At 39.9% G+C, this 22974-nt stretch overlaps 1 protein-coding gene across 4 annotated transcripts; it reads right to left on the bottom strand.

The window, feature by feature from the left end:
- Positions 1-17805: 17805 nt before the first annotated feature.
- On the bottom strand, positions 17806-22192 carry RAMAC (RNA guanine-7 methyltransferase activating subunit). Of its 4 annotated transcripts, none has more exons than XM_084532111.1 (4): positions 21868-22067; positions 21666-21764; positions 20658-20822; positions 17806-19037 (listed from the first exon to the last, which is right to left on the bottom strand). In XM_084532111.1, the coding sequence occupies exons 3-4, from the start codon at positions 20819-20821 to the stop codon at positions 18848-18850; spliced, it is 354 nt and encodes a 117-aa protein (XP_084388237.1). In that variant the 5' UTR covers position 20822; positions 21666-21764; positions 21868-22067; the 3' UTR covers positions 17806-18847. The 4 variants fall into 4 exon arrangements, with proteins under 4 accessions (XP_084388237.1, XP_084388236.1, XP_084388234.1 ...); XM_084532110.1 differs by having other exon boundaries at positions 21565-21764; XM_084532108.1 differs by lacking the exon at positions 21666-21764 and having other exon boundaries at positions 22063-22192.
- Positions 22193-22974: the final 782 nt, after the last annotated feature.

Below are 22974 nucleotides of genomic sequence, written 5' to 3' on the forward strand. Positions count from 1 at the left end.
AAAATGTTAAGCTGTATTTTGGACAGCGTTTAGGGAACTAAGTCTGAATTGTGACTGGTATTTGCTTTGTTTTGTATCTGGACTCCCTGTGTGACTCCCTGTGTTCTCAGGCTTGTTGCCAGCTACACATTGCCTCACTCGTCTTCCCTTACCACTTTCAGCCCATATGGGCCAGTTTCCATTTACTGGTCTGTCAGTTCTGGTTTGTAGCTCCTTGGCGTTACATCTGTTCTTGCCCAGCAGAGGGGTACCATGTCCTGCAGAAGAATTAAGGCAGAACAAGCAAAAAATAAGTGTTCGTGTTTGGTTGGTTATTGGGTATGTTGTTGTTGTTGTTGTTCGTTTGTTTTTATCCTATTCTCCAACTTTCTGTTTATTATGACTGGGAAACAGCAATCCAAAGATTGAGGAATCCTGCTTTAATAAGCTGTATGAGATGGATGCTGCAACAGGCATTATAAATAATTCCCAGGAAGCTGATACCATGTGTGATATTTTATCCTATATTAAAACAACGTATTACACTTTACCAGGACTTCAGACCCTGACTGAGGTAGGAGGTAGGTAGGCAAGTGCAGTCTCTGAGGTACATTCGTCTTTGGTGATGATTGTCTACAAAAGTGACCAATTTAGTCTTTCAGTTCCCTCTGTGTCTTGTCAACGTGTTCTGCTTAATCTCTTTGCCAGCTTCTGCTTCAGAGATTTTACCTTTCTCAGACTACTTCAGCTAACATTCTGCATCTTTTCTTCCGAAGCACTAAAGGTATGAAGACAAATGGGGTGCTGTCAGTGTATTGTGCTGCCATTTTTATGTAATCTGAGCCAGGCACAGTCACATTCATCATCCTTGTCAATCAGAAGATGAGTCCTATTCAGCTAGGAAGTTATTAGTCCTTGGGTAGACAGCCACTGTGCCCTCTTCCCTGTTGCATTTCTGCTTCCTGTCGCGTTTGTGAGTGTGTTGGGGCCCATATATAAAGCTGATTTTGTTCTTAGCCAAGCCAAGTACTTTTCCTTTTGTCTGGTTTGTAATACAGCACTTGATACTCACTTCAGTTTGTCCTGTTCAGTTGTCATAGGTATTTTTCCAAGAGTTAGTGCAGTTATATTTTTCAGCATTGCTTCTCAGGAAGCAAAAATATTATTGGTGGCCTAGATTCAAGCCCTAATTTCTGTTGCTCAAGGCATTAACTAGTTGAGACCTCAGTGCAGATGTGAAAAAGTGATGGCAATGGAAACAGAGAAGTGGAAATTCAGTTATCCTGGTAGTAGTGCTTTGTCTTGCTCAAGATTCACCCAGTGGATGAGTGAGCAGTGTGGCAAATGAAGTCTTTACGTGCTGGAAACAGAGAATTTGTTTGATATCAGTAACCAAAAATGTTTCAGAAGGGTATTGATGGTTTCATGTGGTCTCCCAATTATATCTATAATATATCTATAATAGTCATTGATACATTTATTCTTGTGACGTGCCTGGGAGGCAGGAAGGTATTGCTGATGTATGGCACAGCAAGGTAAGTGGCTTACATGACCAAACAAGACATCAATGCCAAAAGTGTGATTTAGGCCTAGCTCCTTGCCATCAACTCTCTTTGTGAACACAATGAAATATCTTCCATTCTATTTAGGAAATTATGGTAGTAAATATTCCCTAACTTTTCAGCAGCATTTATTTTTAATAAAGCAGTGGCTCCTTTAGCATGATGGTCCCCATCTAACTATTCTATGTGCATAAGAACATCTTTTTTTCTTTAGCAATGTGACTTGAAATCCTACTATTTACTCAAGCTCAGTGCTCTTTTCCTAATGCATTGTCTGACCAATTTCAGTAAGATCTGTATAATGGTGGTTTAATATCTTAGTGGTTATAGACGTGGGCAGGCAGTGCATTTTTTATATAATTGAGTTATTTAAACATTAGCAAAATAAAAGTTAACTGAATATATTCTATGTCAAGCAATCTTATGGCAGACAATATTCTTGCTCTTTCTTCCATTCAGTTAATGTTTATTTTCTAAAATCCAACTTTGGAAGTAGGTATATGTTTCATTGCAGCATTCTAATATGCTAATTAAGGATATTTAATTATACCCTCTGAAACTGGCCTCTTTGCTCTTTTTGTTTCAGTCCACTCCATTTATCATCTGCAGTACAGCCCCATCTCTGCTTTTAGTCCCATGTGTTTCTAAATCCCCATTTCTTCCTGTATCATCAGTCTAAATAATCCCATATAATTGACAACTTTGTCAATAACTGGCAGTGGCAATTTACCAGAAGGCACCGTTTAATATCTTCCTTCCTTCAGCCTGCAGGAAGATAGATACACCTGCTCTTTCTCTTCATTACTTCACATCTCTCTCTCAGTATTTCCCCTCTCATACTGTTTATTTGCATATGTAAACGTGAACCAGCTGAATCCCTTTTTTTTTTTTGTACCCTGAATTCCAGCCTGCTATATTCCCCTCCTAATGTTTTTAGCCTTTATCTCGGGAGGGTGATTCACTGCCATATTAGCTAGTGTGAAAATGTGCTCCCCTGGCTCCGTCTGGGAACATGGTGCTGTACCTGCATGTAAAGCTTAGCTCCGTTACTATTCTCTGCCCTGAGTGCAGCAGCCTTTCTAAAGCGCTGTTAATGTAACCAAGGCACAATAAACAGTCAAAAAGCTGCTGAAGAAATGAAATACTTGTCTGAAAGGAGGAGTCTGCTGCTTCTCTAAGGTACTGGAATTCATTTCTTCCTAGTCCTTTATGTATAGCTTTTCAAGTAATTGTCAGTAAGCCATGAAGAATTTTGCTTTCCTCTATAAATACTGCATTTATTAGTTTTTTTTATTGTCTCAAGAGCTGGGAAAGCTAGAGTGACAGAGTAGTCTACCATACCATCTTACTGCAGCTTGAGGCTCAGGTTTTGGAATGTTGTTTAAATAACATTTTGAGTTTTTGAGTTGAAAGAACACAGGGAAAAGGAAATGAATTGAGTATTGCTGTAACAGTTGGTCACTATTGAAACATGCTGTAAAGCAAACAGTTGACCATGAACTTAGGGAGAAAAGAGTGTTGAAATGAGCACAAAGTTTCACGTTGTGCTGCTCAGATAAAGCAGTCTGCCTTAAGAGAACAACTGGAGTTACAAATTGTAATTCTGGGATAATTGTCATTAAGCTGCCTTTTTCCCATTACCCAGCATGTGTGCGGTGCTCTTGGGAGGGCTGCAGCACGTTGTTCCTTTGGCCAGCTGTTGTTGCTGCAGTGTCTTGCAAAGCAGGATGCATTAAGGCATAATTTAAGGGAAAAAAACATCAGGACCCTCAAAACATGTTAGGACCTCTACAATGCCCATCTGTCTGAAAGGGGCATTGGCAAGTCAAATTTTATAAACTGTATAAAATGAGATATTTCTACAGAACCTTTTTTTTTTTTTTTTTTTTCTCTGATGCCCTTTCCAATAGATTGTCTTAACATCTACAAAGTTTATTGCTTCTTTTCTGATGCTCAGAAGGTCTGTGGGGTAAACTTGGTAGCAGTATCACCAGCCTTGCTCCAGCAGCTGCCTGCCTTCCCTTGAGTCCACATGCCCTCTTGCTGCCCTCTCACGTTCACTTCTGCTGCCACTGCTTCAGGTTAAGTGCCCTCAAGCAGGACCAGCCTCTCTGGGGTTGTTTCTGCTCTTTATTTGTTACATCAGCATTGTTGCTGACACTTATCTCCTTATCTGCTACAGTATTTTGTTTTTTCTTCATTTCTTGGGCTTGACAGCACTTTGAGATATATTCGTTGTGGAAGGGGAAAAAGCCCTAGCAATGTAATCTTTGCAATCAGAGGGCAAACCTGTCCCTTCTAGTGAAGCCCTGTAGCAGCTCTGTGTAGCCTCTTGGCATTTGCCCTTTAATAAAATGTCTCCTTTTGTCTTCAGTAAATCTGACAGCAATCAGCTAGCACATATTTGAGGTCATGTTCGTGCTATGAGGAAAGATTGCTATTAGCTATTAGGATGCGCTTATGAACAGAGAATTTTCTTCAGTATTTCGGCTGATTCTTTGGTGCCTTTTGACAGTGAAAATGCAATCTGTTCCTAATAAACCTGCTAGGTTCATGAGTGTTTTTTATTTTTTTTCTTTTTGTTTGAAAATCCTGATTAAGCTCATCAATGTCTGAAAATCAGGGTTAATACATAGAGGGGATCAGCCAGGCAAATTGTACTTGACTAATTTTACTTAATGAGGACGTCTGATTCTGCTCAGTCACTTCCTCACTGAGTTCAGGTTCAGCTACCAAAGCAGACCCAAGAGCTTTTTGGTCAAATATTTTTAAAAGGTGATCAGCTCATAACGATATTCTCAAACTGTCAGACTTCTTTTTGCTGTGATTGCTGTCACTTATCAGCTAGAATTAAAAAAAAAAAAAAAAGTCTTTTATTTAATGAAGCACTAGGTGATATTTCTGGGAAAGGATAAATGTGAAATCAGAGCATCTGAAAACACTAATTTGACAATAGCTGTCATTAAGTTGTGTATGTGTAGCAAGACTAGTCTTCCAAATGTCTGGGTGCGTGAAAGCAGAGAAGGTGTAAGATCTAATTAAACATTTTTTTTTCAGTAGTCTATGAAGTATATAAACCTATATAAACTCTAAATCTACAAAAAATAAGTAAAACTGTCTGTGGAGGTGTAGGTATACACGTTGTGCACTTAGGGAAACAAGACCAGAAGAACATGCAATGCCAGAGCTTGCTATAAGCCTTTCTTTTATTGGGGTTGCCATCACACGTGAATTTGAAAGTATTTTTTCTTTAATCTTCTGGAAGATAAACTTCTACAAGAAATGCTTTTTTTTTCTTGCACCACTGTTTATATCACAAGGCTGTTAAGAAAAGTTCCATTAAAGATGTGTTTTCTGAAGAATGTTTAACAACCTTATATAGAAAACCTTTGGTCTCTCAGCTGCATGTGATTTCTGCTCATTCAGTGGACCTACTCAGTCTTTTACCTGGGAAATAATGTAGTGAAGTGCTTCAACTTTTACATGCCTGGGATTACAAATTTAAATAAACAAATTTTGTTAGTTCATTTTCAGATCTTAGCTATTTACATGCTTTGTTCTAGGCTTTGTCCCCCAGGTGTCCATAGGGAGGTACCTTGATTAGACTCTGAAGAAGCAGTACCTGTTTGCTTGATTCCTGGGTTTGAGTAATGGGCAAACTTCTCAAATCAGAAAACAAAGAAGAGAAAACATGGTAGGGAGGGGAGAATAGAGAATAATTTACATTATTTAAAGGTCATTTATTGAACTAATAGCAATTTTTTTTGGCTTGTTGGAAGTATTTGCAGCATGTCCTAAGCTCTACTGGGGAGAAGCATGCACAGAATAAACGATGTGATGGGCTCCAGATGTTTTATGGCATCTGTTCTGCTGTTTAGCACTCAAGTCAGAATGGGGAAAAACTGTCACAAGAGTAATACCTTCCTTGTCATGTTTTCAAAGACTGTAAATCTAATAATTTGCAACATAATTTGCCCCATCTTTCACAGTGATTTGCTTACTTACAATCTATGAATCTAGATGGGAAAAGGCTATTTTCTATGGCCCTTTTAGTGTGAATTGTGAGCCCTTAAATGCCAAACTGATTTTTTTCAGGAAGGAAAGATTCATCTTCTGAAATCATAGATCCATGCAAGGGCCATACCCATGTGTAATATAGAAAGAGTGCTATACTGGTGCTATTGTTATTTAGAGACATTTGTGAGTTAAAATACAAATTTAGATGGAAAAGTCTGTGTGCTGATTATAACTAGTTCATCTGTTCTGCCTTTTCATCTCATTTAAGTAAATTGGTTCTACAAAGGCAGCTACAGTCTGGCAGTATTTTTTTCTTTTTGGTGACTGAACTATTATCCTTCGCAGCAAGTCGGGACTAACAATTTGTAATGACTCTGAGAGGCTGGCACATCCCCATGACACCAGAGTCAGCCAACTGCAACTCCTGGGGTCTTACCTCATCTGCAGAGCTTCCTCCAAAGTAAAGAGAAGGCTCCCACAGGTTTTCGTCATGCTAAATTGGCAGCCCTGTGAGCCAGCTTCCAGCCTCTTGCGGTGGGAGGAGCTGGTGCCAGAAGAGCTCATTCAGGTTAGTGGCTAAGGCGCAAGTTTGCTCTGCAGGGGGATGATAACTGTGGACTGTCTTTAAAATTGCTTCCAGATGAGACACTCCATTCTTTTTCTCTGTCAGGAAAGCGTTAAGGCTTAATTGGAAGAGAAATTTGAACTCAGAGAAATTCGTACCAATCATCAAGTCTGAATTTTAGACCTAATGACTCTGCTGTATTAATTTCCACTGTTGAAGGAGAGCAAATACCGAAAGGGGAAGACATGTCAAGGTTTAAGTGAAATCACTTAAGAATGGTGAAATCAGGTCTTCTGATTAACTGGCTCATTCGACAGTGTAGTATGTGAGAGGGTGAATCAAGCACTTGTTTTCTTTTGCTTTACTGCCTGTGAACAGTGTCAAGCAGAAGTGACACACATCTTCAACATTGAAAAGCTTTCTCCACAAAGGAGCCTTTGGTCTTCTGCTACATGCCTGTTTTAGAGGATAAATACAGCCCACAGTTTTAAAGGGTAAATCAATCTGTGACGACTTAGTCGCAACAAAAAAAGCATGACTGACAGCAGGTGTGGCAACAGACAATGAGCTATCAAGACTGTAGTGAACCTAGAACTGGCAGCAGGGGAGAGCAAGATGTATCTGAGCATTGTAAGGAACATGTACTAAACAATAAGATGTGAGCCAATTTTAGAGGCTAGGACTGCTGATTATCTTTGTGTCCAGTTTCATGAGAGACAGAATCTTTTCTAAAGAAGAATGTCAGGCCTCTAAAACAAGACAATATGAGCATGTGATCTAGGTATAGCAACCTCTGTGTTTTGTCCTTTTCCCCTAATCTTTTCTGATTTGTAATTCTCATTGTGGATTAGATGCAGGTTCTTGGAGATGCACGTTCCTCTTTTCCTTGGGTAAAGCTCAAGTCTCTAATTGCCACTGTAATACAAATAATAATAAGAGCATAATCAAGGTTGTATTTGTTTTGTGGTTATTCTGAACACTAGAGGCTTATAGTAATTATAATATCATTAAATAGTAATGACAAAAGTAAGAAAGTAGATCATGAGACTCCTTGAAGGAGATGAAATGCTGCTCGGTTTTCTTCAGTAAGCCAGACACTGTGTTCCTGTGCACGTCTTTTATGGCAAAAAGACCATCCTGAAATAATTTCCAAAATGGTGAGGCATAAATCAACCCCTGTGTGTTAAGGACAAAGTATGCCATATAAAAGACAGGCTTATGTGGGATAAACTAAGCAGGAATCAACTCAGCCTCAAAATTAATTTTCTGTGCTTTTTGGAAGTGCACTGCATCTCACTGCATTTAGTAGTCAGAGGTACTGCATTCAGTGCACGGAGACAGGAATGTAACTACGAAGAAGGGAAGTCTTCTGTATACATCTCACCACGGCGTCTCATTGCTTTATGAATTTGTGCAGCCAGGGGTATGACTCTATTTAAAAATGTTATGGAGTGTACTGATGTGAAAACATTGCATGATATGATTCTGTGACACAGCCCTTTGTTCCGTGCAGTTGTGCTCAGTACCGCCATCGTGACTTGTATAAGCCAGTGCAATGTGGTATTTGTCTCTCATCTTCTTTCATAATGTGTTCAGAGTGTAAAGCTCTTGTCACATGCTTAAAACTTTGTGTAAATACAAGGGGTAAGTGCACCGTCCATGTAGAAACCAGGTAATGAGATTGCTTGTGCTGAGACTTCAGCTGCCAGGGTACTTGTGGGACCAGAGTCGCACATGCAGGTTCTGTCGTTTGCACATGAGATAGCTCTAAGAAGTCTTCCAGCAGCTGCGAGGCCTTTGCCCTTTCTTTGGGAGGGAAAAAGGTTTCTTTGGGGTAGTTTAGTCTGTCCACTTAGTCTTGTATGAGCCGCAAAGCCTGCATTGGGCCCTGATTATACAGCGGCTCTGTGGCTGTTGCAGTGTTTATGGTGTTGATTTGTGAGGGAGAGATGATGTACATGACTTTGGTTAATGACCCTTTAATACGTGTCCTTCCAATCCAAATAGGAAGAGAGCATCCAAAAGCAAGGAGTGGTGCATGATTAAATACCTCTCCTGTGGCACAGTTAGAGCAGGCTCATAACAAATGTGAAAAATGCAATTGAATTTTCCTGCAGCTTTTCAATTTCCTACTAATACCTTTCATAGAGAAACAAAAATGCTTTCTGTTGAAATCATTATCATTTAAAGCCATATAAATTTGAAAGCTCCTAGAAGGTTACCAAGGTTAATTAAAAAGCCCATTTTAATTGTTCCCAATATGTTAAGTATATTGTGTTTGATTTTGTTTTATTCCTTTACCTCCTCTTTGTCTTGTGTACCATGAAGTTTGCTGACAAAGGGCCAATGGAAAGGACTTAAACTAATTTTTACTGGAATTGCATTCTGGCCTGGATCAGTATTCAGGATGGCGTGCTCGCCTTCACCTGATGAGATGTGTTAATTTGACATGGAAACTGAGTAAGGCGTGGAAACCACGTAAACAATTTACTGCATTTAATGAAATCCCATCTCCAGATCAGTGTTTTGCTGGTTAAAATAGAAGTCCTGGTTGTCCCTGCATGGGAAGCTGCAGTTTATCATCTGCCTGCGGATACTCAGCCCCGTTACCACGTTGTGCACTCTGCAGCTCTGCCTGCGGGCCAGCAATGTCATGGGGACGAGTGAGGCACTGCCAGGCTCAGGAGCAGCACGGGCCCAGCGTGGCGCTCCCCACCGCAGTCGCGGTGCAGATGTTACATGCACAAGATCCTTCATGCGTTATAACATTTGTTTAGGTTCCCAGCGTGCAGTCAGGGACTGACTGCTCCTATATATTTATATCTGCTATGCTCACAGGAAAGAATGTGTTTTATTTAGCAGCTTAATCTGTAGGAATTCAAATAAATTCTGCCTGTTGACCCTTAGCTTGCTTGAGGTCTGTAGCATTGTCCGTTGCTCTCTGTTAATCCAGACAAATCCTAGTGATGTGTAAATGACTTTTTGGTACATACGGTCATTTTCTGTTGTTAAATAACCTCCTTTCAGTTGTTCAAACTGAGCCACTCTTGTGCAGTGAGAGATTGCCATATTAAACTCTCCTTGGGTTTCTTATGAACAATTGTATGGGAGCTCGCTCAGTAGAGATTTCCATAGGTGCTTGGCCCTGTAAGGGTCCTGGATTCTCCTGAATTCAGCTGGGATCCCTGAATGGGCTGGGTGTGGCACAGACAAAAATACCAAGAAGTCACTGCCCCACACCATTCCACAAGGAATCTGACCCAAGGTAGCAAATTCAGAGCTGATGACAAACACTGTAGAGGAGGAAGAGGTCACGTACTTCAGCCAGAGTTCAGAAAGAAGGCATAGGTAACGAGCTCCAACAGGCTTACAGGAGAATTTCCAGAGGGAAGTATGGAAGTCTGTCCCTCAATTCATCTACAATTAGACTGGAGGGGAAAAAATACAAATATTCTGTGGGGGACAGCTGGGGACAACAAAGAGGCTGATGATAGGGACAAAAGCTTTTCATCAGGGAAAGTTTGACAGTTTTCAGTGCAACTGGAGCTCCTCCTGTCTAAATAAGAACCTGAAAATGCTTCTGGCAGGCAGTCTGGGTAGGCCTAGCTGCAGTGGGAAGCATGCTCATGCTTCATGGTGTTCTGCAGGGGGCCACTGATGAATCTTTTTCACAACAAAAAGAGCTCTCGCATTGAAGGCTATAATGTTGATTCCTAAACCCATTGGATTGTGGCAACAATAAAGTTGTTGTTTTTGCTTGTTTGTTTGTTTTTTTTTTTGCTTATGTTTCTCTGTGCAAATTTGAAAGGGTTGCATACCTTAAGGAAAAACAAACAAACGAACAAAAACAAAACCGTAAGGGCTGCATGTGCTGTTTGTGTGGGACTGGCTCTTACTGACAAGGAGCCTGGAAAGCCCTGAGTAGATTGCTGTACCCCCCTGAAGAACTGCTCTGCCCGCAGGTTTGCATGGGTTGAGTGGAACTGTTTTAGTTGTCTAAGTCAAAATTTTTGCATTTTGCATTTTTTCTTTCCTTAGTGTCCTATTTCCATTTCATCTGATCTTGCTTGTAACTTGTAACAAGTCTGCTTTAAACCAAAGCAGCACATCCACAGCCTCATGTATAAGCATACCACAAATGTTTTAAGTGAGTTGGCTTACTCTGAATAAGGTGCCTTTGGTCCAGTCTGTAAGTAACCAGGCAGTGCTGACACTTCGTTGCTCTTTGTGTAGCCTGTTTAAAGCCTTGCTCTGATTTTGCCCAGTGAAGCCAAGATGCAGGCATTCAGTCTGGTCTTAATTCAGCATAGAAATCTTGATCATCTTGATGCCCACTTTGGGAGGCATGAATTCAAAAAATGAGTTGACCTTCAACAGGTCAACTTTCTTTGTGTTAAAAATCTGTGTTTTCTAGCAATCCTTAAGGTTACTATACTAGTAGTAGAAGACTTGGAGAGCTTGAGAAAGTTCTCTGAGCCACAAAGTGGGAGACGTGGTTATGGGCAGGTTTCTGCCTTTTAGAACACAGTTGGGAGGTGTGATCTGAAGAGGTAAAAATAGGCAGTTAATTTCATTCATCAGCTAATGTCCTGTAGCACTGCTGCGTGCCACACGCATGTGCAGCAGAAGTGGAGTTGAGCCAAAGGGCAGCTGAGTTTGTGGATGGCTTCGAATCCAAAGTCACGACGGGACCTGCTGGGCTGTCTAGGATCCTCCCCCAGAGCATTAATGAGAAAGAGATGCCATCTGGAAGAATTTTCTTGCCAAGAGATTGTGATGCCATCTTTGTCTTCCAGTTCTCATCAGTCACAAATGGCTTTTAAACAGCCTTGCATTTTACCTTCAATGAAATGATTTCATCTTCTCAGATGCTAAGAACACTCTCTTTGACCTTTCAATAGACTCTTTTGGAGGAAGACTTCTCTTCCTTTGCCTGCACCAGTGCATTCCCTCTTTCATCTTAGTAGACTTCCACTCCTCCTCTTTCCCCACTGTATTTTCTTTCCTCTTCCTTTGCTGTAGGTGTAAAACAGCTTGATTAAAAAAAAAAAAAAGTAAAAAAAAAAAAGTGCTGTAATACTTCCATGAGGTCAGAATTTTACTCTTACTGTGATTCTATGGTGTGCATGTACAAGAGAGAAAATGTTTCTGAAATCAATTAGGTGTAAATGAATAGGACATTCAACACAGTAAGCAGCACAAATGTTATTGATGTGGAATCAAGTTTGCATAGACTGCCCCCTCATTTCTAATTCACCTTGGTTGAATTCAGGACTAACTGTCAAATGGGACTATCCATACCTATTAGCTATGATGATGCTGCCTTTATGCTGCTTATATTTTTTAAGCATTTTTCTACTGCACCCATAGGAGTTAGAATCGTTTTAGTGTAGGTCTGGCTTTGAGAGCTTGCTTGGCCCCAGCATCCCAGCTGTGCACATGTAAATAGCGTGCTGTGTAACTGCATGGAGAAATAAAGGCAGTGTTTAGATTGGCCCTGCCTGCACAGCGTTTATCACATGTTTTTGTTTTGTTTTGTTTTAAATAATGGTCAGAAAATAGATCGATTCATCCACCAGACCATTCCCAGTGCCTCTTACCAGGACATACAGACCCAGCTGAGATTGTTGTACACCATAACTATACTTTAAATGGAGCAGCCCCTGCCTAGGAGACTTGTAGCTGAAATATGTAGCAGACAGGAGGGAAACAGGGCAGATTTAACCACTATTTTACAGATGGGAAATCAAGACACAAAAGCATTAAAAGTGGTAGTAGCTGAGCTGGGAATTAACACATCTGGTTCTGTCTTTGAAAATACCCTTTCCTTTTAACTTCCTTTTAGAATGACTGGCACTGTGGCAAAGCTGTCTTTTTCAAATTTTACACTCAGTAGCTTTAGAAGGTCTTGTCTTTAAGAGCATTCAAGAATAAGAGGAACTGCTAAAATGGATCTCTGACATAGAATAGCCTGATGCCTGTGGAATGACAAGAGGAAGAGTAAAAAGAGCATGGGACTGGAGAAAAAAAAAAAAAAGAAAAAAAGAAAAAAAAATGTAGGCCAATAATAAGAATATATCTAATGCAGGTATGGAGGGAAGTAGAATTAGGCTGATCTTTTATTAGTTAGCACTAAATCAATTTTGTCTCTTAAAAACTAAAATCCTGCTGGTGAGGTCCAGAAAGGCTCTTCAGTGGGATTTACGCAGACTGCAGGATAAGTCATCAATAGCTGTTTGTTTGTCGTTCCCTGGATCTATCCACCTTACTTAAGGGCTTGAAAACTCTGCCAGTATAATGAGCCAGCTGCTTAACTGCTTCCTGAGTCCATATTCTGCCAGCTTGGTGTAGGCTGCGGAGATCCCTGGAGTCTGGAGGAAGAAGGAATTTCTCTCTCTCTCTCTCTCTCTCTCTCTCTCTCTTTTTTTTTTCTTTTTCCCAGGCTGTGGAGGGACATTAAAGTCATTTGATAACCAATAATTACATCTTAAAACATATTTTCCCCTAAGGGGTTCAGTATACAAGAGCAAATGGCCATGAAACAACTGTTCCTTCAGCTCAGCAGTGCTCCTTCTAGTCTCTGCCTGGGCTGTACAAGGTACCTTCCCCAGTCCCATCTTACCTTAGGACAACAAAAAAGCATAGTTCTGCTGATGGAAATATCCTCTGAGCTGCAGGACTGGAGAAATAGGATTTGCCCCTGTGGCAGTTTAAGGTTAAGCTCCTTTATGTTCTTGCAGCAGTTTAGCTGCAGCTGTGGATTAGAGGAGGGTGTATGTACCCCAAGTCTGATGCTGCAGCCATTTGTTTCAGGGTGGGTGTTGTGAGCATGTGGCATCTGCATGAGTAATACTGGTCTGAAGAGAACATGTATCCACGCAGAGCTCTTGCTCTAAACCTAAACTCCAAGGGTTTCATTTGCTGTATTCAAGTGCTCGTGCCATTAAAAACACTGCAGCACATAAGAACTTATTCTTAAAGATACTTTGTTTTGAGAGCTCAGTGGGATTCATAAATCAAGGTTACTTGATGACTACAAAAGGGAAAAACTTAAAGCATATAAAAAAGAAAGCTTTTGCCATGGAAAATTTAATTTTCTTTTTATTATGTAAAACGATTATGTAATAGCTTGGGGCTGGTTGCACTTGGTAATTATCACTATTAACTTATTTCTACTGATCACATGTTTAATAGCAAATAGGCCTTTTCAATAGGAAATAAGTCTTTACAATAGAAAATAAAGTCTTCAAGCATTTCTTCAGAAACGAACTTCAGACATGACTTTGGACTTTCTGATCAGCTCTGATTGCGCTAAATGCTTGGCACAGGGTGGCCAAAAGCTATATAAAACATCTTATGTGTTTGTGTATGCTTATAGAGAGATATTTTTTAACCTTTATCTAAACAGTACTAGAAATAGTATTAATTTATTAATTTATGTAGGTATATAACTACCAAATCATCTTCTCTAACCGTGTAAAAGAGCTTTGAAGAAACTTATTGTCATTCTTTTAAGGTGTAACAAGTTTCATTTTGAAAATTGTTTGAATCTTCAGTTGGAAGATTTTCCCTTTAGATTTTTTTCACAAATAAGCTTGCTTTTGTAGTTCTATAACAAATAGCTAAGTCGCTTCCTGAACTTTAACTCATCTTTTGAATAGATAAGTTTTCTTCAAATGATGAGCAGGAGCAGCTTTTATAGTTGATATTAATAGATCTTTTGTTAGTGAAGCAAGTTTTGAATTACAGAATATGAAAGTAATCATTAAAAATAAATAAATAAATAAAAACACTGCTCCATACTTGTGGAAAAAAATTATCCATCTGCTGAAATATTACTAGAAAAAGAAGCAATAGTGTGTTAGGAAAAAGATAACACTTATTTGTATTCCCACTTGCTGGAAATATCAGAGAAGGTAACCAATACAAATGATGTCCTGTGTTATTAGACTTGCAGGAAAATGTAGTGATTGCCAACTCTTCTGTAATAAATTTGCATTTTAATAGGACAGTACTTAGAAAATAAGGGGGTGAGCTGCAGAGAGATAACATTTTGGCATTGCTGTTCACATAAACAAATGAGGACTGACAACCACTGAGTGCAGCCCGTGCCCTATTGAGGAAGAATATAGGCCATGGTAAACAAAAATAAATTACAGCCTGCAGGGCCTAATGTAAAAATAATCATCTTGAGAGGAAAGATCATTGTGCACCACCATATTATAGTTGCCATCTACCATCCTGGCAGTTCTGGAGCCACTGGACTCCGTTTTGATCTCTAGGATTTGTGTCTGTGTGTCTTGAATCGGGCTGCATACTCCCTAGGTACTTTTAGGGAAACCTGATCTGACCCATAATCTTGTTTAGTTTCTGATCATGAGAACACTAGTGCTGTGCGTAATGTAAGTGGGATTATGTAGCTTTCCTCTAACATACAGGAGACAAATTATAGTAACTTTTCCTGATTGGCAAATGAAACATAAGGGAGGTGCAGTTTCATAAAAACACTCTGAAGGCAGCCTGCCGCTGCTGTAAGGAGCAGTCCTTTTTTCCCTTCCTGGGCCACGTATTCCTAACCCCTCTTGTTTGTCAGAGCCAGAGGAGGTGGAACTGCACCAGTTGGATCAGGTAAGAAAATTCACCCAAAGTTGTGTAATTCAGAGATATTGTAAGGAATAGGAATGATAGTGGAGAGGAAATGTCAGCTTAAATTTGATATAAAAAGAACTTTCCTTCCAGCATCTCAGTATAAGAAGTAAATGTGACCATGTTTCTTGGTTAAGGAGAATATTTAGTAGCAAATTAATAGTAGGAGTTTAAATACATTCAGATATATTTGAACAGGAGGAGATGAAATACATTTTTTTCTAGAAGTTGAGTGATAATTATACGTATATCAGAAATACGACACTGTCTTCACTGTCTGAAATATCTTTTAAAGAGCCTCTTGAAAGTATTTCAGCTTCTAGCTAACCTTTCGAAGCATGTCGGCACATCTCAATTCCCAGCTGAAGAGTTAGGATAAAATAGAGGTTGAATAGCAGTGAACACTTGGAAAATTGTATCTCACAAATCATACTAAGAATTTTTCTATGCACTCTCTTGGCTTCAAGTAGCTAGTGGCTTAGTGGTTAGCATTTTTTAAAATTCTAGTTAAGAAATTTTACAAAAGCTACTGAGTTTTCTTGGAAGTTTCTTGCTGCAGCACCTGTAATTTAGCGTGATAATTCTTCAGCATGAATTAACTGTCTGCATAAAATTGCTTTACATGTTCAGGAAGGGATTTAGGACTGCTGAAGTCAAACTTCTGCATTTATTAAACTCTTGGCAACGTGGCAGTCATTTTTTAATACATAACACTTATCTTTCTTTTGTTTTATTCACATTAATAATGATGTCTGAGCAAATGTCAGAGGGAAAAGTTCTCTTAAAGTCAGATTCCAGACACTGAATTTTAATGTTTACCCTGCAATCTCCATCATACTTAAAGCAAACAATTTCTGCAGTGTTTGAAGTTGCAAATGTTAAAATTAATGTAGCTTCAGTTTTATCATCTGTAACACACCATAATGCAAAAACTGTGATTGGAGACAGTACTTACTGGTATTATTTAGCTTGACAGAAGCAATAGACTGGACTTTATCATAGATACAAGTTCATTTAAATGGAAACTTTCAGGGACAATATACATTAAATTTTGTTTATCTTTTTGTCTAGTGCAAAATATGCATTTACTTAGAAATGCATTCATAAAAAATATATATATATATTCTTGCCATAATTATTACAAGTTTTGTAAATCATACAATCCCTTGAAGTTGAATTGAGAGTTTTAATGGTGAGACAAGTGGTCAATAACAGGAGTCAAGGACGTAAAGAAAGACAGAAACCAGGAAGCTGCACTGGCCTTGGTGTCTCTCCTGATCACTTGGTCAAGAAACTCAGAATATGACACCTGAGGCCATGCAATGTGTGATTCTAAAGTTGTAGTGTCCATTTAGGCCACCATAATATTATGTGCTACAGCTTGGCCACAGTGTTGTAGATTCTTCATTCATTAGCTGAAAGACACTAAAATTAAAATAGTTATTGGGCTTTTGAGGATAAGCAACAGATGAGAGAACCCATTCCTTTTGCCAGGTTTTATTTCAACCTGAGATGCTACTCCAGATGGTAAGGAGGAAGAATATCCTGGCACAGCCTGGCTTCCCTGGCATAGCAGGCAGTATCAAGCTCTTTGCAGAAAGAGATGCGCTCCTTTCTTGGAGGTAGGAGTCTGGGTTATCTGGCTCCTTGCATGTGATTCTGTGTTAAAAAGGAATTCCACCAAACCACTTTGCAGGTTTTTGATAGTGCACAGAGCGTAACTTTGGATAAGCTTATATTCCCTAGTGTAACAGCTCTTCCGTATTAATGGGGGTTAATTATCAAGGGTTAAAAGAGCATTTCATCCTGTAGAACTTCTCAAGGAAGAATGAACCTTTCACTGTAACATTTCTAAGGTTAAACAACTGAATTCAAGGCAGGTACATCAGGGAGTAGGATATTAAATATTATATCAAAGCTCTTAATATTGTCTGAAAAGGGGAAAGCAAAAGAACAGGTAGGTGGAGCCACTTTTCAGCACTACAGCTTTTGCTTCACAGACTGTGCACTCTGTACTCGGCACTGGTGAGACTACACCTCAAGTACTGTGTTCAGTTTTGGGCCCCTCACCACAAAATACTGAGTTGCTGGAATGCAGAGAACAATGAAGCTGGCAAAGGAGCTAGAAAACGAGACAAGAGGAGCAGCTGAGGGAACTGGGGCTCTAGTCTGGAAGAAGGCTGAAGGGTGACCTCACTGTCATCTACAAATACCTGAAAGGAGGTTGTGGTATGGTGGGTGTTGGTCTCTTTTCTCAGGTGACAAATGAGAGGAAGCAGCCTCAAGTTCTGCCAGAGGAGGTTTAAATTAGATGTCAGGATGAATTTCTTCACAGAAAGGATGGTTAGGTACTGGAACAGGCTGCCCTGGAGTGGGCAGTCACAGAGTTGCCATCCCTGGAGGTATTTTAGAGATGTGTGGACATGGTGCTTAGGGATGTGGTTTAGTGGTGGACTCAGTAGTGCTAGGTGATGGTTGGATTTAATGATCTTAGAGGTCTTTTCCAAGCTAAATGATTCCATGCTGAAGCTGCACACGGGACATTTTTAAGATCAACAGTAAGCAGTCTCTTTAGTTTTCAAAAGCACCTTGAGCTGAGATAGTGTTTTTGACTGCTATATTTACTTTTTGTTTTTAAAGGAAGATGCAGTAATTTGAACTTATCACATAATGTCATGACTTAGACAACAGCAGGGATGGTTCTGTGTTTCTGTACAACAGTTGAAGATGTCAAGTAGAAAGAAATGCACTGCTCTCCTAAGACAAATTAGCTTATCATATTAATGGTGAAATAGAGAACTTTGACCCTATTATGGTCAAAAGTAAGTTAGAGGATTAACACTCCAGACTTCTAATTAATCACAGTGTCTCATCCTCTTTATTTTAGCTGAGTAGGCCACTCATCTAATTTAAACCAACAGCTGTCCAGTATTAACACTTATCTGTTAGTACTGCTTCTTGAGCAGCTGTCAGCCTAGATGAATGTTGCAATTCTGAATGTTTCAAAAGTAGATTTCAGAAATATTCAGAAACATCTTTTAACGTGAAATACTTTTATTGCGTGAGTAGTTAAAGAAAATGTGGAACTTAAATGCCATGAACCAAAAAACCCACTGTTCACTGCTTATGCTATTTTCTCATAAAACAAAGTATGATACAAACAGTATTGATTATGGTTCCTTTCTTCTATAACATCCACAAAGTATCTCGTACAAACTAATTAACAACAGACATCACAGTTTTACAGCTTTACTGAAATGTAAATCCGAAATACATTATGCACATACCAAAATTATTTTAAGATGTTACAAATTAATCTAAGTCTAGTATCACTTCTCAGGTAAAACTTGAGTACCACTGAACTACTAGAGTAAGAAGATACATATTTAAACTACTTAACTCTTATTCCAATAGTTAGACCATGTTTTTAAGAGGAATACTGCACATAAATTTAACCCATTGACTCAACAGACAGGAATTTATCTTATATGCAAGATCTTATTTCCTACAGTTGTTTTATCCCAATAAATTAAATATTGAGATATCACACCTCTATCAAATACCTAAAGAGTTCTTTTGAGTTTTCATAAATACCAACCCCATAAACTATTTCTGTAATAGTATCTTTCTTCTCCTTTTTAAGGCATCTGAAATTTTCTCACTATCAAAAGTCAAACTAGAAAATTCTCTCCAGAGAAAGACACAGCATGTCACTTTCAAAAAAGAACTGTCTTAAGACTATGTAACAAGCTTCTACAGGCTGCAGACAAGCTACAACCATTTTCCCCTGACCTGCCTCATTTTCTAAAATGTAACAGAGAGGAGGATCTCAGTGGTGCAGACAAAAGAATATAAGACAAATTTAATCTAAGATCTACAGACTAAACAAATTGTAGAATATGCTTTTATTATTAATAAAAGGTATTCCCTTTTTCAGTTCCTGCTACAGATAAACAACAATGGACTTGAATATGGATTCTTCAGTTATCTGTAAACCGTGAAAAATAAGAAAACAGGAGACAAGTCAAAAATCTAACTCATCACATAGTATTATTGGACTTTCCAACCACAAGTACCATCAGTAGGGATGGTAACGAGGGCCTGGGTTGTAGGAGTTGTAGCCATATTGTCCATAGTGGGAAGAGTAAGATTGTCCTTGTCTGTGCTGCTGGTAGTTGTTACCCCAACCTCTTTCTGGCCTCTGATTAGATCTGTGGTCACCTTGCCAGTTGTATCTGTCCCCTCTAAAATATCTGCCATCTTGAAACCTACAATAAAAAGAAAGAAAGGATTCGCACAAATTGTAAACTTTTAAAACTGAGTATATGAACAGTTACATAACAATTAACCACTTACATTTTCATCTGTTTGTCATAAAAAAGATATCAACAGTCACCTCAGATTATTAATTAATTTCTTACTACGACTCAATACGTGATTTGTTGAGCAGTGGCAGGACAGTGTTTCCCAGCACAAAGCATTCTATAGGCAGTAGAGCCACTGCTGGAACTTTAAATACTCTAACGGACCATATACTGAAAAAAAAACAACCAAAAGGTTCATCTGTAGCTGTACTGAAGCAAGGTTCAGTCTACTAGCTTCATGGTTGAAAGCTGTGGCAAAGCAGGCTTACATACAATTCAGTTACCTAACAGCATACCCCTGGAATTTGCACATACCCTAGCACATATTACCAATTGTTTCATAGTCTCCTGTTGATTCCCAAGCTGACAGAGTGTGAGTATATACCATAACTTAACTACACTCAGGGAGCTACTTATCAGTGGTTATTTAGGTATTGTTCAGGCTAAACTGTGGCTGTTCTGCTGTAGCACTATTGTTATGGGCACCTGAGCTGCCAGGCAGTCATTTTTGTTTGGACATCTCAGTGGTGTGGTAAAATACAGCATAGACAACATTTACATGAAGTCTGTTTCGTGAACAAGGAGTAGGTGCAACAGTTCATCAGTTCAAAGAACAAAATTTTGTACACGTTTAAGGTACATCTCTGTTAATTTTATTTATTTATTTTTAAATCTGTATAAACTGATTTGGGGTTTAACTTGATGACAACTTTCTAGAGTAATAAAAAGTTAGAATGATGTCCTTTGCTTCAGATAAGGCACAAATTTTATTTAGATATTTATCTTAGAAGTCTTCACAACTATTAGGCACACAGGAGTTTACTTAAATATGAACTCTGACGTTAGTATTACCAAATGTGCTACACGTGGTAATTGTCCCTTTTCGGTCATGTGAAAGTCAGATGTTACTGTCCAGGGCTAAATAAAAAGCTACAATTACATTCTGGAAAAATAATATAATTCAAAATATTTTGCAGTAGGTGGTTAATATTGCACTCGCTAGGCAGACATGATGGGTTTTACAGATATTTCTAATGAAAGAAATGCAGGCTAGTCTAACAGTGCAACAAATACTTAAGTTACAAATGAAAAGTTTTTTGGACAGCTAGCGACAGATAATCACGTTATTAGCCTGTTCCTTCACATATTTTCCTGCTGATTATTATCCAACAGAAAATAGGCTACTTTGTTTTGCAGAACTCCCATCTTTCCCCTCTGGAAAGTGTTCCTGACTGAGCAGGAACAAACCCCAAGGCAATGGGTTCAGTGGTTCCAGCTCATTCCTTTTAGGAAAGCAGTTCAGTTTATACTTTTATACAAAGATCAAAGCTTTCAATATCAGTAGAGAGAAAATGTAAAACCTCACTACTTTTCAAATAAGACTCTTCACCTTAAACATACATAACTATGAAGGATACTTCTATTAACAGTACAAATTCCTAACTTTATTTTGAAATAAATAAGTGATCGTTTAATCATGTATTTGTGAAACTACCAACATTTAAAAAAAATAGACATCAGTACCGTTCTCTTCTCTGGTTGCCACCAGATCTGTTTCTCCATTCTTCAACAATAGGAGGGAGATCTGCAGGGCGTTTCAGGTATTCTTGGTATTCTTTATCATCTGATGTGAACCGATGAGCAAACATCTTTTCATAATCCAGGGGCATGTCTACCAGCGAAGTCATCCTGAAAATTTGTATAAACACAATAGAAGAGGCTTTAATGATGTATTGAGACTTACTGTAATAACTACCACCATCCACTTAGGGCAAGTAAAGGACAATTAAAAGTTACACTGTCGAGTGAGCACAATAGCACAGACGACTTGATGCTCCCTGTCTTGATGACCTAAGACTGCAAATACAAACAAAATAGCCTGTTCTGGAGAGTTAAGACAATGAAGGACATGCCTTACAGAGATCAATTCCAATTGCACGTCCGGTCTTTGGACATATATACTGGATATGCAAACATTGATCTGTCCAAACTCTGGGATTGGTTTTAAGGGACTCCATGCATGCAGGAAAAGGTCAACTCAGATTAACAGCTAATATAGTCAGCTATTACACAGCAGTGCTTTTGAATCAATTTTGAGTGTGATGAATTCTGGTTGAAAGAAATAGGGTGTTTCTGAAGGTTAGCTATAGAAAAAAAATATTTCTTCAGAAGGCACTTCCAAGCCACTCCTTATCCATTCCTTGCAGGAAGAACATTACTACGATCAACTTGAGAAGTTTGCTACAGCAGAATATAATGCAGGCCTAATAGATAATTATAGCCTGCAAAGCAAAATAATTACTTATTTACAATGATTTTTGTTTTAATAATTTGATTCAAAGAAAGAACAGCACCCAAGATGATCTTAAGTTGCCTCATAATACACTTCTCAAATGGGAGTTGTATTTAAGGTCTTAGTTTACTTATTTACCTGCCTATATATGAATTTGCCCTGCAGAAGTTGGTGCTACCCAGCGCTGCCCATCAGTGACAGTCTGGCCCTAACAGGAGATGCTGAGAAAAGCTCCGCACCTACTGTTTTAACAGGCCCTGCCTGATCTAGAGCACTAAAGGTCCTTGTCTCCGACTTCCACATCGAGGTCTTCTGCTGCCTCCTTGAAGATCTGCAAACTGGAGGGAAGGAAGGAGACGGGAGTTTTGTGGACCCTGAGACCGAAAACGTATCTCAGGGGCTCCTACAGCCTTTGGGGCTGGTAACAGGGGGGCCAGTCACCTTCCCTCGCCTAGGGCCCAACGCAGCCTGGAAGAAGGGACGGGCTTCGCTTCGCTTCCCTCCCTGCCGGGCCAGAGCCGCCTACCCCCTGCTGCAGCTCCGCCGGAGCGTGCTGAGAGGAGCGGCCGGCCTGGTCTCGCCTCCTTTCCCTTCCCTTCCCCGGCACCATTCCCCCCGCAGCCGCGCTCCCCTCACCCTGTGCCGCCAGCCGCCGCCGCCCCGAGCCCTCCTCTTCCGGGCCGGGCCCCGCCGCTTCCCGCCGCCGCCGGGGCGGTGCCTCTCTCCCGGGGCCGCCGGCCCCTCACGGAGCCCCGGCCTCAGGGCTCGTAGTGGTGGGCGGAGGGCAGGTTCCCCGAAATTGGGATTTGGGCAAAGTGCCTTGATGTAAATAGCGTAGAGATTGGCGTGGCCCTGTCCTGGCAGGTTTTAGGGAGGCAGTTTGGGTCGGGACAACTGAAGGCGGTGAAACCGACCCGGTGCCTACAGACATAGCCCTGTGAGGGTTGATAATGCGATATAAGTGTATGTCAGGACTTAAAAAGTGCCGAGATGCACTGACTTCTAAGTGAAGAAAGAAAGATTAAGTGAAGCCTTGTTGGCAGCTGAATAATTCCGTGCAACCCAATAAAAGTTATATTCTTCATGCGGTGTTTTGGCACCTGGCTGCAGCCGAGCATTTGTGCTCCCACCCAGTGCTGCAGGCTTCGTTCCCCACACCAAGTTACACGTGGGCTTCAAAACCTTCCTCAGCAAGGTCCCGGGCAGGTGAATGGCTCAAAGCAGGAACTGCAGCTCCGCTCGCATACCTCTGCGGCTCCGGGTGTTGTTACTGATTTATGGCTTATAAACACAGCGCTTATAAACAGCTCGCTGCCCTGAGGGTTTACAGTACAGGGGTGCTGTGTTGCCTCCCTTTTCTCGATGCCACCAGTCCTTCAGGCCTTCCTGTAGAATAAATGGTGTTTGTGTCCCTGTTCCCCTACTGGCACTGTTTCCATGATGTAGATGTTACAAGTCTTTACATTGCTGACTATTTTCCACTTTTCCTAAGCCAGTAATTTTTAGATTTTTCAAACAGCACATTGTCTCTCATGCTCTGTATTAAAA

This window comes from Aythya ferina (genome assembly GCF_964211825.1).
Source record: "Aythya ferina genome assembly, chromosome: 11".
NCBI classification, from domain to species: Eukaryota; Metazoa; Chordata; class Aves; order Anseriformes; family Anatidae; genus Aythya; species Aythya ferina.

What these genes read in the sequence shown, in the direction of transcription:
- RAMAC (XM_084532108.1), bottom strand. Translation starts at nt 20,821, where the DNA reads ATGACTTCGCTGGTAGACATGCCCCTGGATTATGAAAAGATGTTTGCT. An exon ending in GGCAACCAGAGAAGAGAACG is followed by an intron (nt 19,038 to 20,657) that starts GTACTGATGTCT and finishes TTTTTATTGTAG; the next exon opens with GTTTCAAGATGGCAGATATT.